This window comes from Amblyraja radiata, chromosome 5 (genome assembly GCF_010909765.2).
Source record: "Amblyraja radiata isolate CabotCenter1 chromosome 5, sAmbRad1.1.pri, whole genome shotgun sequence".
Classification (NCBI taxonomy): Eukaryota; Metazoa; Chordata; class Chondrichthyes; order Rajiformes; family Rajidae; genus Amblyraja; species Amblyraja radiata.
In genome coordinates, this window is record NC_045960.1 from 81,569,769 (window position 1) to 81,585,157 (window position 15,389).

General features: G+C 43.3%; 1 protein-coding gene across 2 annotated transcripts in view; it reads right to left on the minus strand.

The window, feature by feature from the left end:
* grhl1 (grainyhead like transcription factor 1) overlaps nt 1-11,465 on the minus strand; it is an 85,493-nt gene extending 74,028 nt beyond the window's left edge. The window contains exon 1 of one of the 2 annotated variants that reach the window (XM_033021608.1): nt 11,207-11,465. In XM_033021608.1, the coding sequence (XP_032877499.1) occupies nt 11,207-11,226 (20 nt within the window). In that variant the 5' untranslated portion in view covers nt 11,227-11,465. The remainder of the gene's footprint in view (nt 1-11,206) is intronic. The other variant, XM_033021607.1, reaches the window with a different exon arrangement.
* Nucleotides 11,466-15,389: the final 3,924 nt, after the last annotated feature.

Genomic DNA, 15,389 nt, shown 5'->3' on the forward strand with positions numbered 1-15,389 from the left:
TGGGAATGGGAGGGGAAGGAGGGAGAAAGCAAGGACTACCTGAAATTGGAGGTCAATGTTCATACTGCTGGGGTGTAAACTACCCAAGCGAAATATGAGGTGCCGTTCTTCCAATTTGCGGTGGGACTCACTCTGGTCATGGAGGAGGTCCAGGACAGAAAGGTCGGATTTGGAATGGGAGGGGGAAGTTGAAGTGCTGAGCCACAGGGAGACCAGGTTGGTTAGTGCGAACTGAGTGGAGGTGTTGGGCGAAGCGATCGCCAAGCCTGTGCTTGGTCTCGCCGACGTAGAACAGTTGAAACCTGGAACAGTGGATGCAATAGATGAGGTTGGAGGAGGTGCAGATGAACATCTGCCTCACCTGGAAAGACTGCAGGGGTCCTTGGATGGAGTCGAGGGGGGAGGTAAAGCGACAAGTGTAGCATTTCCTGCGGTTGCAAGGGATAGTGCCAGGGACGGGGGTTGTTTTAAGTGGGAAGGGTCAAATTCACCAGGGAATTACGGAGGGAACGGTCTCTGTGGAAAGCAGAAAGGGGAGGAGAGGGGAAGATGTAGCCAGTGGTGGGATCCCGTTGGAGGTGGCGAAAATGTCGGAGGAGATGGTAGGGGTCAGTTATAACATCAGTTACCAGGGATCCAGAGCAGAGAAACAGACCATTTATTTCCCATATTTATACATTATTCAGGTGTCCTTTATGTTCTCTCATCCCACCTATAACTAGTAGTTTTCTATAACACCAAAGTTTCCCTGAAATGTATCAATGCTATCTGTTTCAATCACTCAATGTAAGTCCCTTTTTTGGTCAATTAGTGGCACTCATATATTAATGGCCTTTAATTTTCAAGATTCACCCACTAGTGGAACAAAGCAGCATGTGGAGAAATTATAAAAAATAGCAGCCTGTGAAAGTAATAATAGCCACTGTCAGAACCACCCTTAGATTTAAACAAACACAGAGAATGCTGGAAATATTGAATAGAGTTAGAAAATTTTGGGTTAACTTTTTTGGTTAATGATCCTGTCATCACAAAAGGCAAATGTTCGGGAAAAATAAGTTTTAAAGTTTTAGAGCAGAAGAAGAGAATGGGATACTAAAGCAAAAGGTTGGTAACAGGGTTGAGGGATTAAACGACAAAAATAAAGATTGTGGAATGCATCAGTAATGACATAAATATAAACGATCAGTCTCGAAGTTAAAAGAGATGGAAATGGGAGAAGCATTATTGGAAACAGCTAATGAGAAATACTGTAAATCTGAAATCAGAGCAGGACATGTTGGAAATGTTCATTATCTGAAATTGCAGAAGCTAAGCACCAAGTCATGAAGGCTGCAGACACAAGAGCCTGCAAATGCTGGAATCTCAAACAAAAACAACATGCTACAATACAATATACAATATTTATCACATGTCATTTGAACCTCAGTGAGGCTCAAACGAAACTCCGTTTCCACAGCCATACAAACAAAGACAATTTCCTACAGACATACACACAATTCAATTTACAGAAACATCCATCACAGTGAACCCACTGTGATGGAAGGCAAAGTCTTTTCTCTAGAGGAACTCAGCAGATCAGGCAGCATCTATGGACTAAATGGACAAGTCTGAAGAAGAGTCTCAACCTGAAATTTGGTCTAATACAAAGTGCTGGAGAAACTCAGCGCGTCAGGCAACATCTATGGAGGGAATGAACGGGCAACATTTGTGATCGGGACCCATCTTCAGACTGATACCGCCTGACCTGCTGAGTTACTCCATTATTTTGTGCTTTGTTCATGATTCCTGCATCTGCTGTTCCTTGGGTCTCCCTGAAACATTCTCCTTCCCATTTCCCTCCACAGATACATAGAAACATAGAAACATAGAAATTAGGTGCAGGAGTAGGCCCACTTACTGCCTGGTCTGCTGAGTTTCTCCCGCGGTATGTGTTTTGCTTATACCGTCGAACAGCATGGAAGCAGGTCCTCTGGCCCAACTTGCTTAGTTGACCTAGATGCCCCATCTAAGCTAGTCCCACTTGTTCACGCTGGCCCGTATCCCTCTAAACCTTTCTCATCCATGTTCCTGCCCAAATGTATTTAAAAATTGTTATTGTGCTTGCCTGAACTACTTCCTCTGGCAGCTGATTCCCAATGCCCACCACCTTCTATATGTAAAGGTTGCTCCTCAGAATCCTACCAAATCTTTTCCCTCTTACTTTAAACTATGCCATCTAGTTCTTTATTCCCCTATTCTGGTTGGGGGAAAAAAGGCTCTGTGCGTTCACCCTACCTCTTTGCTTCAAACAATGATAAAACTCTATAAGATCTCCCCTCAGCCTCCTGTACGTCAAGCTCATGAAAGCTCTAACTGTAATTAGTCAGACAATATGGTGCTCTTCCAGAATTGCATTTGTGACAATTGTGAAAAGTCAGACTGGAAACAAAATGGATAATTAAAGTGGCTGTAACCGGAAGCTCCTCTGACTCTCCGTTAGACCCCCCTCTCACTGCTGCTCCACTGTGTTTTCCTCTCTCCAATGTGGGTTCTGTTAGGCCCTCTCTCACTGCTCCTCCTCTGTGATCCATGCTGTTCTCCTGCCCACTTGCTGCCCCCATCTTTTTTCCAGCTTTCTCCCCCTACTACAATCAGTCTGAAGAAGGGCCCTAACCTACAATATCACCTATCCATGTTCTACAGAGATCTCCCTTATCTCCTTTGAGTATTGTTTTTAAACTGGAAGCTCACATTTGGTCCACCCAGTGTTAGAGAGATCACAAAACATATTGCTGCTCATGCTGGGTAGTGTTTCATGTATTGCACGGTTGGTAACAAGTTAGGTTTTGCATATCCTGCACAGAAAATGGGTCTTGGTGGCAATATTGGAATAAGTTCATAGGTTATAGGATTCAATCATGGCTGGCCTATTTTTCCTTTCAACCCCATTCTCCTGCATTCTCCCCATAACCCCAGACACCCTTTTTAATCAAGAATGAGCCAAAACATCTTGTGAGAAAGTCTGGGGATGGAATGGACAGGCAATGTTTTGGGTCAGACTGAAGAAGGGTCATATTCCCTTCCAAGATGCTGCCTGGCCTCGCGCGTTTCTCCAGCACTTTGCATTTTGCTCAAGATTCCAGCATCTGCTGCTGTTTCTGTCCGCAAGAAAGCAGCTTCAGACTACTGAACAGGGAGTGGGGGGTGGGTGGGGTGGGGTGGGGTTGTGAATCGGGGGAGAGAGAATTGATGGTATCACTAGGGAGATTGGAAATTTTGATTTGCTAATTGAACTCTTCTCTTTCCCCACTTGGGATCAACCAGATTCTGAATATATTATACTGTATTCCTGATGATTGTATTCTTATATTCTTCTACAAACAATCCCTATTCAGATGAGCAACCACACCTAACAAATAATGACAGCCATTTTGCATCTGAATAGAGACTAATTACATGATACCACTTAGAGCAGTGAGTAAACTGGGGGTATTTTCACCTATTCAATCAGCTGTTCACATCTCATTAACGTGTGATTAATTTAATTGTTTACTCCTTCTGTACCTGACTTTTAAAGTGATGAGTTAAAAGGAATAAACCAACAAAAAAAGTAATTTTTCTATTTATATTTTAAATGGTTTCAGTTTCCTTTGATAATTTAGCTATCATAATCTTCTTCATGTTAATGCTATTATGTTGATTACTTTTAAAGTATTAGCTGAAATGTACTGACAGAATTCTTCAATATGGAAGGTGGAATATAGTGCAGCAAAATGTGGAGTCATGCATTTTGGTAGTAGGAATAAAGGTGTAGAGTATTTTCTCAATAGCGAGAGATACCAGAAATCAGACGTGCAAAGGGACTTGAGAGTGCTGGTGCAGGATTCCCAAAAAGTTAATCTGCAAGTCGAATCAGTAGCAAAGAAAGCAAACTCAATTATAGCATTTATTTCAAGAGGACTTGTATACAAAAAAAAGGATGTAACGCTGAGGCTCTACAAGGCCGCATTTGGAATATTGAGAGCAATTTTGGACAACATATCTGAGGAAGGATGTGCTGGCTCTAGAGAGGGTCCAGAGGTGGTTTACAAGAATAATCCCTGCAATGAGTAAGTTAACCAATGAAAGTAGACAAAAATGCTGGAGAAACTAAGCGGGTGAGGCACCATCTATGGAGCGAAGGAATAGGTGACGTTTCGGGTCGAGACCCTTCTTCAGACGTAACCTATGATGAGTGTATGTCGGCACTGGGCCTGTACTCACTGGAGTTTAGAAGAATGAGGGGGGACCTCATTGAAACATACAGAATAGTGAAAGGCTTGGATAGAATGCATGTGGAGAGGATGTTTCTACTAGAGGGAGAGTCTAGGACTAGAGGTCATAACCTCAGAATTAAAGGATGTTCTTTTAGGAAGGAGATTAGGAGAAATGTCTTTAGTCAGAGGGTGATGAATTTGTGGAATTCTTTGCCACTAGAAGGCTGTGGAGGCCATCAGTGGATATTTTTAAGACAGAGATAGACATAATTTTGATTAGTACAGGTGTCAGAGGTTACGGGGAGAAGACAGGAGAATGGGGTTAGGAGAGAGAGATAGATCAGCCATGATTGAATGGCGGAGTAGGCTTGATGGGCCGAATGGCCTAATTCTACTTCTATCACTTATGACCTTATATTGGCAGCTCAGCCAATAGCAGGAATCCCAATGGCAACTAATAACAGAAAAACCACAGATAATCAAGTGTCCAGTCACAGAGATACTACACAGTACTAGGGCTCATTTCCTTCAAGCTCTGGCACTTTGCCTTTGACCAAAATGATCTAGACAAATATTTAGGTGAAAAGGTGAAGCCACGTTTTTTTAATATATATTAGCCTGCAGATGTTTGTCTTGATCTGTGGGCTATCCCCATTTTAGATCCATACATTTTGGTTTCAAACTTCCTCTAATTGTCTTTTGCATTACTTTACCAAGATCATATTAATTTTATTCCTTATATGACTTGCATACACCTTTGCCCTATATTGCATCTTTGTTGATCCTTGGAGTTGCAATCTTCACAAGTTGGTTCCCATTTTAGAGCTGAGTACTGTTTTTCTGACTTAAGCATATCTTGTAAGTAATGCCAATTAATTCGTTTTTGTTTCGTTTATTATTGTCAAATGTACCGAGGTACAGTGAAAAGCTTTTTTTTGTTGTATGTTATCCAGTCAGAGAGAAGAATATACATGTTTACCATAGAGCCGTCCACAGTTTACAGATACATGATAAAAGGAATAACGTTGAGTGCAAGATAAAGTCAATTAAAAACAGTCCGAGGGTCTCCAATGAAATACATAGTAGCTCAGGACCGCTCACTAGTGGTTGATACAATGTTTAGTGCAACATAAGGTTCAGTAATGGTCACATTTGATAATGCTACCCTGGAAATGGCCGGCAGTGACTAGTGTGGTACCGCAAGGCTCGGTGCTGGGACCGCAGCTATTTACAATATACATCAATGATTTAGATGAAGGGATTCAAAGTAACAGTAGCAAATTTGCAGATGACACAAAGCTGGGTGGCAGCGTGAACTGTGAGGAGGATGCTATGAGAATGCAGGGTGACTTGGACAGGTTGGGGGAGTGGGCAGATGAAATTTAATGTGGATAAATGTGAAGTTATCCACTTTGGTAGCAAAAACAGGAAGGCAGATTATTATCTAAATGGTGTCAAGTTGGGAAAAGGGGAAGTACAACGGGATCTGGGGGTCCTTGTTCATCAGTCAATGAAAGTAAGCATGCAGGTATAGCAGGCAGTGAAAAAAGTGAATGGCATGTTGGCCTTCATAACAAGAGGATTTGAGTATAGGAGCAAAGAGGTCCTTCTGCAGTTGTACAGGGCCCTTATGAGACCCCACCTGGAGTATTGTGTGCAGGTTTGGTCTCCAAATTTGAGGAAGGACGTTCTTGCTATTGAGGGAGTGCAGCCTAGGTTCACAAGGTTAATTCCCAGGATGGCGGGACTGTCATATGCTGGGAGAATGGAGCGGCTGGGCTTGCATACTCTAGAATTTAGAAGGATGAGAGGGTATCTTATTGAAACATATAAGATTATTAAAGATTTGGACACGCTAGAGGCAGGAAACATGTTCCCGATGTTGGGGGAGTTCAGAACCAGGGGCCACAGTTTAAGAATAAGGGGTAAGCCATTTTGGACGGAGATGAGGAAACACTTTTTCACAGAGAGAGTTGTGAGTCTGGAATTCTCTGCCTCAGAGGGCAGTGGAGGCTGGTTCTCTGAATACTTTCAAGAGCTAGATAGGGCTCTTAAAGATAGCGGAGTCAGGGGATATGGGGAGAAGGCAGGAATGGGGTACTGATTGTGGTTGATCAGCCATGATCACATTGAATGGCGGTGCTGGCACGAAGGGGCGAATGGCCGACTCCTGCTCCTATTGTCTATTGAAACATTTCCCCGAGAGATGGCATTCATCTAGTCTAATTTTTTTAATCTTTTCACTTGCCGAAATATAACCACAAATGTTTTTTTGCCAACTCTATTCTCAATTAATTACATCAATTTCTATTATTAAATCTTGAAGCCATTACCTTGCTAGGAGTTTTCAGTTTGCACCAGAAAGAAGGTTTGCACCTGTAAAATGTCACTGCGGCTTCCCATTTTCACTTTCCCTCCTTGCCACTTTATTTGGTGAGTGTGGATATCTCCTATTATGAATATTTTTTATTTCATAGATTCTCCAACCTAACTTCTTCAACTTCTGTTCCAATATCTACAATACACCCCTGGTGCTGAACCCTCCTAGCCTAATTGAGAGGAATCACAGAGAAATATGAGGTTTCAATATAAGCAGACAGTTTTAATTTTACTAACTAAACACTGTAGTTCATGGCTGAAATTATGGAAAGAACAAACTTTGCATAGGGGACCTCCATCAGCAGGTATACATGATAATAGTGGTCACTGAAGTAATGGTTCGACTTATCTGATTTTGTGTGTTTATAGTGCAATGAAATTCATTGCTTTTAGTGCAATGAAGCATATAACAAACTTGCTCTATTTCAATTATTATTGAATCTAGTTAAAAACTGTGACTGCATTAGTAAGACAGCAAAAGAAACTAACTTTCTGGTGGAGGAAGTCAGCATCTGTGGAGGGAATGACAGACAATGTTTTGGGTAGGGACCCTTTTACTGATTGATGGGAGTAGGAGGGAGGAGAAAGTTGTAAATGAGAGATGGGAATGATGCAAAGCCTGGCATGTGATAGTGGAAGCAGATGAGGAGGATGTGATTGGCAGAAGGGTGACGTTAGTGACAAAAGTGAGAGGTGAGGAGGCAAAAGGATATCAGATAAGGAATGAGACAGAGGTGTGAAATGTAAAGCTGGAGGTAGGAAGATGTGTGGAAGTGTACATGGGGGTGGGGGTGGGGGGGGGGGGGGGGGGGGGGGGTGGGGGGAGAGCAATAGAGGAGATTGCTGGGTGGTGGTGGAAGAAATGTGTGAGCACTTGGAAGGAGGTTGGGGCAGGAGAAAAAGAGAGGATGGAGGTATTACTTGCAAATGGAGAAATCAATGTTCATGCCATTGGGTTCTAAGCTACCCTGTAAGGAATAAGAGGTTTCAAGAAGGAACTGCAGATGCTGGAAAATCGAAGGTACACAAAAATCTATGGAGCGAAGGAAATAGGCAACGTTTCGGGCCGAAACCCTTCTTCAGACTGATAGGGGGTGGCGGGGGGAAGGAAGGAAAAAGGAGGAGGAGGAGCCCGGGGGCTGAGGGATGGGAGGAGACAGCCCGAGGGCTGAGGAAGGGGAGGAGACAGCAAGGGCTAACAAAATAAGAGGTGTAGTTCTTCCAATTTGTGTGTGACCTCACTTTGGCAATGGACGTTTACAAGGACTGAAAGATCGGTGTGGGAATAGGAATTACAATGGTTACACACGGGATATCCAGCAGGCCTTGATAAACCAAGTGCAAGTGTTTGGCGATACAGTTACCTAGTCTACGCTTGGTGTCGCCAATGTACAGGAGGCCACATCATGGGGAACTGATTGCAGGAGATGAGGTTGAAAAAGGTGCACATACATTTCTGACTCACTTGGAAGGGCTGTTAGGGTCCTTGGATGCAAGTGAGAGGGAGGTGTAGGAACAGGTATTCCAGCTCCTTCATTTGCCAGGGAAAGTGCCTGGGGAGGGAATGGATTGAGTGGGAAATGATGGCAATTATTGGCCAGTCTTTATGAGCTCTGCACGCAAGTGTTCTAAAATTCTGATGAAATGATGATTAGCAGGAACCACATAAGTACTAGTTATAAATGTTCTGGGAATATTGCAATTAAATTTAATTATTTAGTGTGAATGATTCAAAGTTCATCAATTAATTTAGAAGTAGTGTATAGATTGCAACCAACCTACCAAATATGTAGAAAAGAACTGTCTGAAGAAGGGTCTTGACCCGAAACGGAGTCTCAAGAAGTGTCTCGACCCGAAACGTCGCCCATTCCTTCTCTCCAGAGATGCTGACTCACCCGCTGAGTTACTCCAGCGTTTTGTGTAAACCAATCTCCCAATATTTGGCTAATGTCTTTTGATCTTATAGCTAAAAAATAAAGCTAAATTAAACCCATTGTCCCCAGAAATCAGAGTAGGAGTGACGGGACAGAAATAGGACATTTAAGCGCCTGTCCCACTTACGCGACCTTTATGGCGACTGCCGGAACCTGTCATAGGTCGCCAAAATTTTCAACATGTTGAAAATTCAGCAGCGACCAGAAAGACGCTACGATTCTTTGGCGACCTCTCACGACCATAGGAGACCTCTCACGACCATACAGGCGACCCCTGGCGACATGTCGCGGGTGTCCACTCATGACCATAGGAGACAGCCTGTATGGTCGTGAGAAGTCTCCAAAGAGTCGTGGTGTCTTTCTGGTCGCCGCTGAATTTTCAACTTTGAAAATTTCGGCGACCTATGACAGGTGCCTGCAGTCGCCTGTAAAGGTTGCGTAAGTGGGACAGGCCCTTTTGCATGGTGTTTACTTCTGCTGCTTTCCTTTGGTTAATTGCCACCATCTTTCCGAAGTTACAGCAGAATATATTGAGCATCTATCTATGTTTACATGTCGCTGCCACGCAGAAAACCTCATGTTTTCCGATGTTATATATTTTCTCGTATTATATTTATACAGTCCAATTTCAAAACCAGTGCAAGATTTCAACTCTCCTCAAAACCTTATGCCTGAAATTCAAGGCGGATATCTTTCAGTTACAGACAACCTGGTCGGTGTTTTTCACTGCAGAGCCTTTGTCAAAACCCAATGAAAATCTTGTTGCTAGATTTTAATCTCATGTTATTACCAGCGTCTCAACCACGAATGACGCTTCACGCAAACCTGTGCAATTGCCCGCTTAAGAGTGTCCACCGCGAAGGTAAAAGGCGGAGATAAAGGATGGATAAGGAAGATTTTTGCAGGTTTAATTAAGAGTTGGGACGTCAGAGGCAGCCAATAATAATCGGGAAGTTAGAGTAAAATAATACTTGAGACTGACGCCACAGCATAATGGTGTCTTTGGCGGACATTTGACGCATCATGTTGCAGATCTTATTAATGTCAGTGCAACGTTGCCTGCGGTTGACATTCTTCACGGGAAAGCAAACAAAGCGTCACACAGGGCCATCAGATCAGCGATCAAAACAAGGTCAAACCACGGCAGGTTGATGCATCCTCAATCCCCTCTCCCACTCCCTGGAAGCAAAGTGTTTATTGCTAAGCACCTGTCGGCCGATTGTTCTCCTGACTCAGGGATTTTAAAGATGACGGCCAACGCCTCACAGGTGTAGAGTTTCACCACTGCCAAATGTCTCCACTCTGTATCCTTCAAGTCTCCTTGTTCAAACTAGCAACTGGGGGGCAAACGATTAAACATCCCATTCCCACATTTGAATCCTACAATTGCTTGCGCCGAGCGTTAAAACGGGGTGAAATGGAGATGGGGCAATTAACATGAACATTAAACAACCCCCCTTTTCCTGTTGTGGTAACCGGTGGTGTAAAGTAGCTGCCTGTCCCACTGGACGAGTTCACTGTCGCCTCTTTCCCTCGCCCTACGCCCCCGCCACCAATCCCAACTGGGTTTTTTTCCCCATCCAATGTTACCTGACTTCTTTTCCCCCTTTTAATTAAACCGAACTGGGTTTCGTGGTTTGATCCTGAGCCTAATGCCGACCCCCTGCCCCGCTCCCCCTGCCCGATGCTACACCTGGTGAGCGGGCTCTTTAACCGCCCACCAGCACTGATCACCTCTCACCTCTATCCCGACCCCCTAGCCTAGCCCACCCAAGGCGAACTTGCACAGAATAAACAGCAAACAAAAACCGCAGCCGGCCGCGCAAATCAGTCCTTTAAACAGCATCAACGTCGTTATGGTCGGAAATTGACTACCATTCTGGGGCGAGGCTGGAGGTGGCCCCGGGTTTATCGTGGGGAAAGTCGGCGTTAAAACATTGGGGAGCAGGTTAGCGCGATTCCCAGCACTGACTGGGTCAGCAAGATCGGCGGGTAACCCGTACCACTACCCACTGTATAATCTGTAAAGTCGAACCCCCGGTTGTATCAATGTGTCAAGGGTTATGGGGAGAAGGCAAGAGAATAGGGTTGAGAGGGAAAGATAGATCAGGCATGATTGAATGGCGGAGTAGACTTGTGTAAGAAGGAACTGCAGATGTTGGTTTAAACCAAAGATAGACACAAAAAAAAGCAGGAGTAACTCAGCGGGACGGGCGGCGTCTCTGGAGACAAGGAATGGGTGACGTTTCACGTCGAGATCCTTCTTCCAGAGATTGCTACCCGTCCCGCTGAGTTACTCCAGCTTTTTGTGTCTATCGGCGGAGTAGACTTGATGGGCCGAACGGCCTAATTCTGCTGCTCCTGCATGAACATGTAGGCGATCTTCATCTCTGCAGAAGGTGGATCGGGGCTCGGAGCAGGTGTCGCGGGCGGGCTGACAGGTGCCTGCACTGCATGCATTCCCTCACTCTCTATCTCGCCCGATGCAAGATCTCACACACCCGCCCCCCCCTTTAGAGCTGCGACCACCCATCCACACAGCCAGGGCAAGGGAAGGGCATTGAAATAAATAGACCTCACAATCACCTCACCCAAACCCCCGGGTCCACACAAGGTGAACCTCGCGATCTGCAGCAGAACGAGTGAGTTCACACTTACTTGTCGTGTTCTTGTGTCATCTTCTTGTCTTCCTCCCCCCCCCCCCCCCCCACCCCTCTCGCACAATCTCAATCTCACTCCACGGTCGGTCCAACTGGACTTTCTAGTTGGGCCAACGTGCGGCGAAACCCGAACAGCCAGCGTCTCCGCTCGGCGCGGCGGTCAAACGGGTTCTGCGGAGGTATTTTTGTTTTCCTTTCTCTCTCTCTCACACACACACACACACAATCCAGTCGCGTTGCAGTGTTTCAGGTGTCGAGCGAGTTGCGGGTCTCAATGGGATTGGACTGGCGGCGTGTTTGCCCGTCCCGCCTCCTGCTGTCCGCATGTGTTGATTGATGGCGCTTCACGGCTGCGGGTAACGCGGAGTGAACACAATCTACCTGTTCCCGCATTCACTGCAGTCCCGCGGCAGGTCCGTGTAAAGCGCTCATAACCTGCTCAGCATCGAGAATTCCTCAGACACCAGCAACGTTTGCAACCCTCCACTCCAGCCATTACCAAGGGACTACTTGCATTTATTTGTGTTTAAGAAGGAACTGCAGATGCTGGAAAATCGAAGGTACACAAAAAAGCTGGAGAAACTCAGCGGGTGCAGCAGCATCTATGGAGCGAAGGAAATAGGCAACGTTTAGTAACTTGTCAGTTTCTTTGTTGAACTAAATTAAGGCGCATGTTGCAATCAAAAGCGCTTGAGTTTCTCCAGCTTTTTTGTGTACCTTGCATTTATTTGTGTCTGAAGAAGGCACCCATTCCTTCCCTCCAGGAATGCTGCCTGTCCCGCTGTTACTCCAGCATTTTGTGTCTATCTTCGGATTAAACCAGATCTGCAGTTCTTTCCTACACATCTACAGTTGCCTTTTCTACACGCTTTCATTTATTTGACGGCTTTTACGAACTCGGGCTGCTCGGAAGCACTGTGTCAGGTCAATGGCATATTTATTTTGTAAATATAACCAGTAAGTGTTGGAAACTCTGGGCAGTATAAAGAAAAACAAAGTTAACGGTTCGAAGCGAAGACCCTGTGTATTTCCTTATGAAGTGTCTGTTGTAGAAAGTGCCCCGACCAGTTTGTGTCCATTAGCCACCACGATAAGGACCCGATCATCTGATCCATCGTTGGTCGTTGAGAAACAAACATTCATCCTGTTCCTGGAACCGTGCCAGGGGGCATTTTACATGCATTGGAGACTGGAACAATTTGGCATTGCGGTAAAATGCACGATGAAAGACACCAAGGAGTGTTTGTCTATTGTATTTAATAATAAATCATATACAAAACTTCAATTAACTGAAACATATTATTTGCATGTGGGTTAATCTATCCCGATCATGTAAATGACTGAATTTTCCATTGTAAGCCAAAGTCCTGTCAAAGTTGTAGCACATCATTTGAGCCTTGCGCAGAAACTGTGTAATGCAGATATACACAAAATGCTGGAGTAACTCAGCGGGACAGACAGCATCTCTGGATAGAAGGAATGGGTCACGGTTTCGGGTCGAGACCCTTCTTTCGGTAATGCATGCGATCGAAACCTAATTTGCAAAAAGCTTAGTCAAAACTCGCAGTCTTTTCTAGTCATAGTCATAGAGTGATACAGTGAGGAAACAGGCCCTTCGGCCCAACTTGTCCACCCCGGCCAGCATGTTTCAGCTACACTTGTCCCACCTGCCTGCCTTTGGTCCATATCCCTCCAAACCTGTCCCATCCATGTACCTGTCTAATAGTTTCTTAAACATTAGGATAGTCCCAGTCTCAATAGTATAGACAACATCCTAATATTATTTGATTTGCGTGCAGATAATTTGGACTACATGCCAACTGTTGACAAAAAAGATCCAAAATTATGTCAATTTGAAAAATAACAAATTATTTCGAAAAATAATTGCATTAACTCATTACATGGTGCACATTTGCTTTTGTAACAAAATAAATATGAACCGGTAAGTAAGTAAGTAACGGTAACCATTAATAACCTAGTCGATAAGACTGCTAGGAATAACCAAGAGTGATGATACAATGGAAACAATATTTGGAAATATATCTCTTATATCAAAGTTAAAAATAGTTTGTAACATCAGTGCTGTTGCTCTTTTTTGCACTTAAAAGCTGTCCTTATAATATCTAAATAACACGACACCCATTTGAGTAAATGGATCAATTTTTGAAATGCATACATTTGGTGAAGTTTGCAGTACAGAAGCAATGGACTGAATGTTACAAAATCCTATGATTCTATGCAATTCCTCTCACCTACCACAGAGACCTTGGACTCAGGTAGTTTTTAAACTTCTCCGAATGGCAGTGGAGGCCAATTCTCTGGATGCTTTCAAGAGAGAGTTAGATAGAGTTCTTAAAGAAAGCGGAGTCAAGGGATATGGGGAGAAGGCAGGGACGGGATACTGATTGTGGATGATCAGCCATGATCACAGTGAATGGTGGTGCTGGCTTGAAGGGCTGAATGGCCTACTCCTGCACCTATAGTCTATTGTCTATTGGCAGACGTTAAAAAACATATTTTGGTTGATATATTATTTTCTTATTCTTCAGCGAATGAGATTAATTATTGTTTGTTTTCAACCAGCATAATGCAAACTAATAAAGCGATCAAAAATTATGTACAGATTAATAAATTAATTAATTATCTATGTGTAGGGAAGAACTGCAGATGCTGGATTAAATCAAAGATAGACATAAAATACTGGAGTAAGTCAGCGGGACAGGCAGCATCTCTGGAAAGAAGGAATGGGTGATGTTTCAGTCGAGAGTCTACATGGGTTGATTTTACAATAAATAATGTTGCAAACAAGTCAATTTAATGTGCACTCGCATCGATATGTCCTTTAAAATAGTAAATTACTTAATGTAAACAATATATTTGAGAGAATGTAAAATTATTTAGATTACATAAGAGTCCCATTAATTTAATAACACCACTGAATCCAAAATAATGAGATATAAACTGTTTTAGTCTGGTTTCTTAATTTGTTCCCTACATCACACAAAGATGTGAAGAAACAGATAGATCAGCATTCAACCATTATGCTGCTGAGGGGAATCTTCCAAAATCTCAGATTAAAACTCTGATGAATTGGCACCCTGGTTGATTTTCTGAATTATTGGATGTTACTCCTATTAATACCAAATACACTTTCATTTTATTTTTTAAAACATGTTACACAATAGCATAATACATTTTCCAGTAATCAACTGAGTTTAAAGAGACTGGAAAATATACAAGCATTCTGGATCCTGGTTTTGGCCACAAATCTATCCGTTCCTGAGCCTTGGTGTTCCAGACCAATTCCCAAGCTCCAGCTACAGTGTACCGTTTAGCCCCGGATGCACCCCAGACACGTGGCTTTGACTACACTCCCACATACACTTTAGACCCGTGGCTTTGACTAAACTCCCACTTACACTCCAGAACCATGGCTCTGACTACACTGCCAATTGCAATCCAGATCCACGGATCTGACTTCACTCCTGCTTGCAGTTGACCCTGATTTATTATTTTGGAATATGTAGTGATCCAGGAGTTATGAATAATCAGAATATTGGAGTTTTACTGGCATGGTTACATAAAATTAGATCCACATAACATAATTTGTATTTCTTAGATACTTAATAAATACAATTTAAAAAGTATTTAGAAGGGATAATGATGCAATATTATGTTTGTCATCATTATGCCTTGAAAATGACAGGATTTCTGGATGTTGCTGCCAGTGTTTCAGCCTTTCACTACAAAACTTTTTCACTGGATTCATAGAAATCACTTGATTTAACTTAGTTTTTAAAAAATACTCTGAAAATAAATTATTCTGAGAATGTTACACATTATTTCATAAGGTCCAAGGGAATCTTTAATGGGGTACTCCATTATTATTGTTTAGTTTAGTTTGGAGATACACCTACTAGCTAACCCTACCTTTCCAATGAGGGGTTCCCTCAGTGCCTACTTCCATGAGGAAACTTGCTCCGATCTGATCAGTGAGGCCCTGAGCACCACAAAATCTTCCAGACAGGAATCCACTCCCTGGCAAGCTAAGCCACACCTACTCCTATCGAAGAGCATGAATGTCTGACATTCACATACATTCAAAGTAGTTAAAATCAATCCTATTAAAACGTTTATGATTATAAAATATTATAATCTGAAAAATAATCTGATTTCCATAC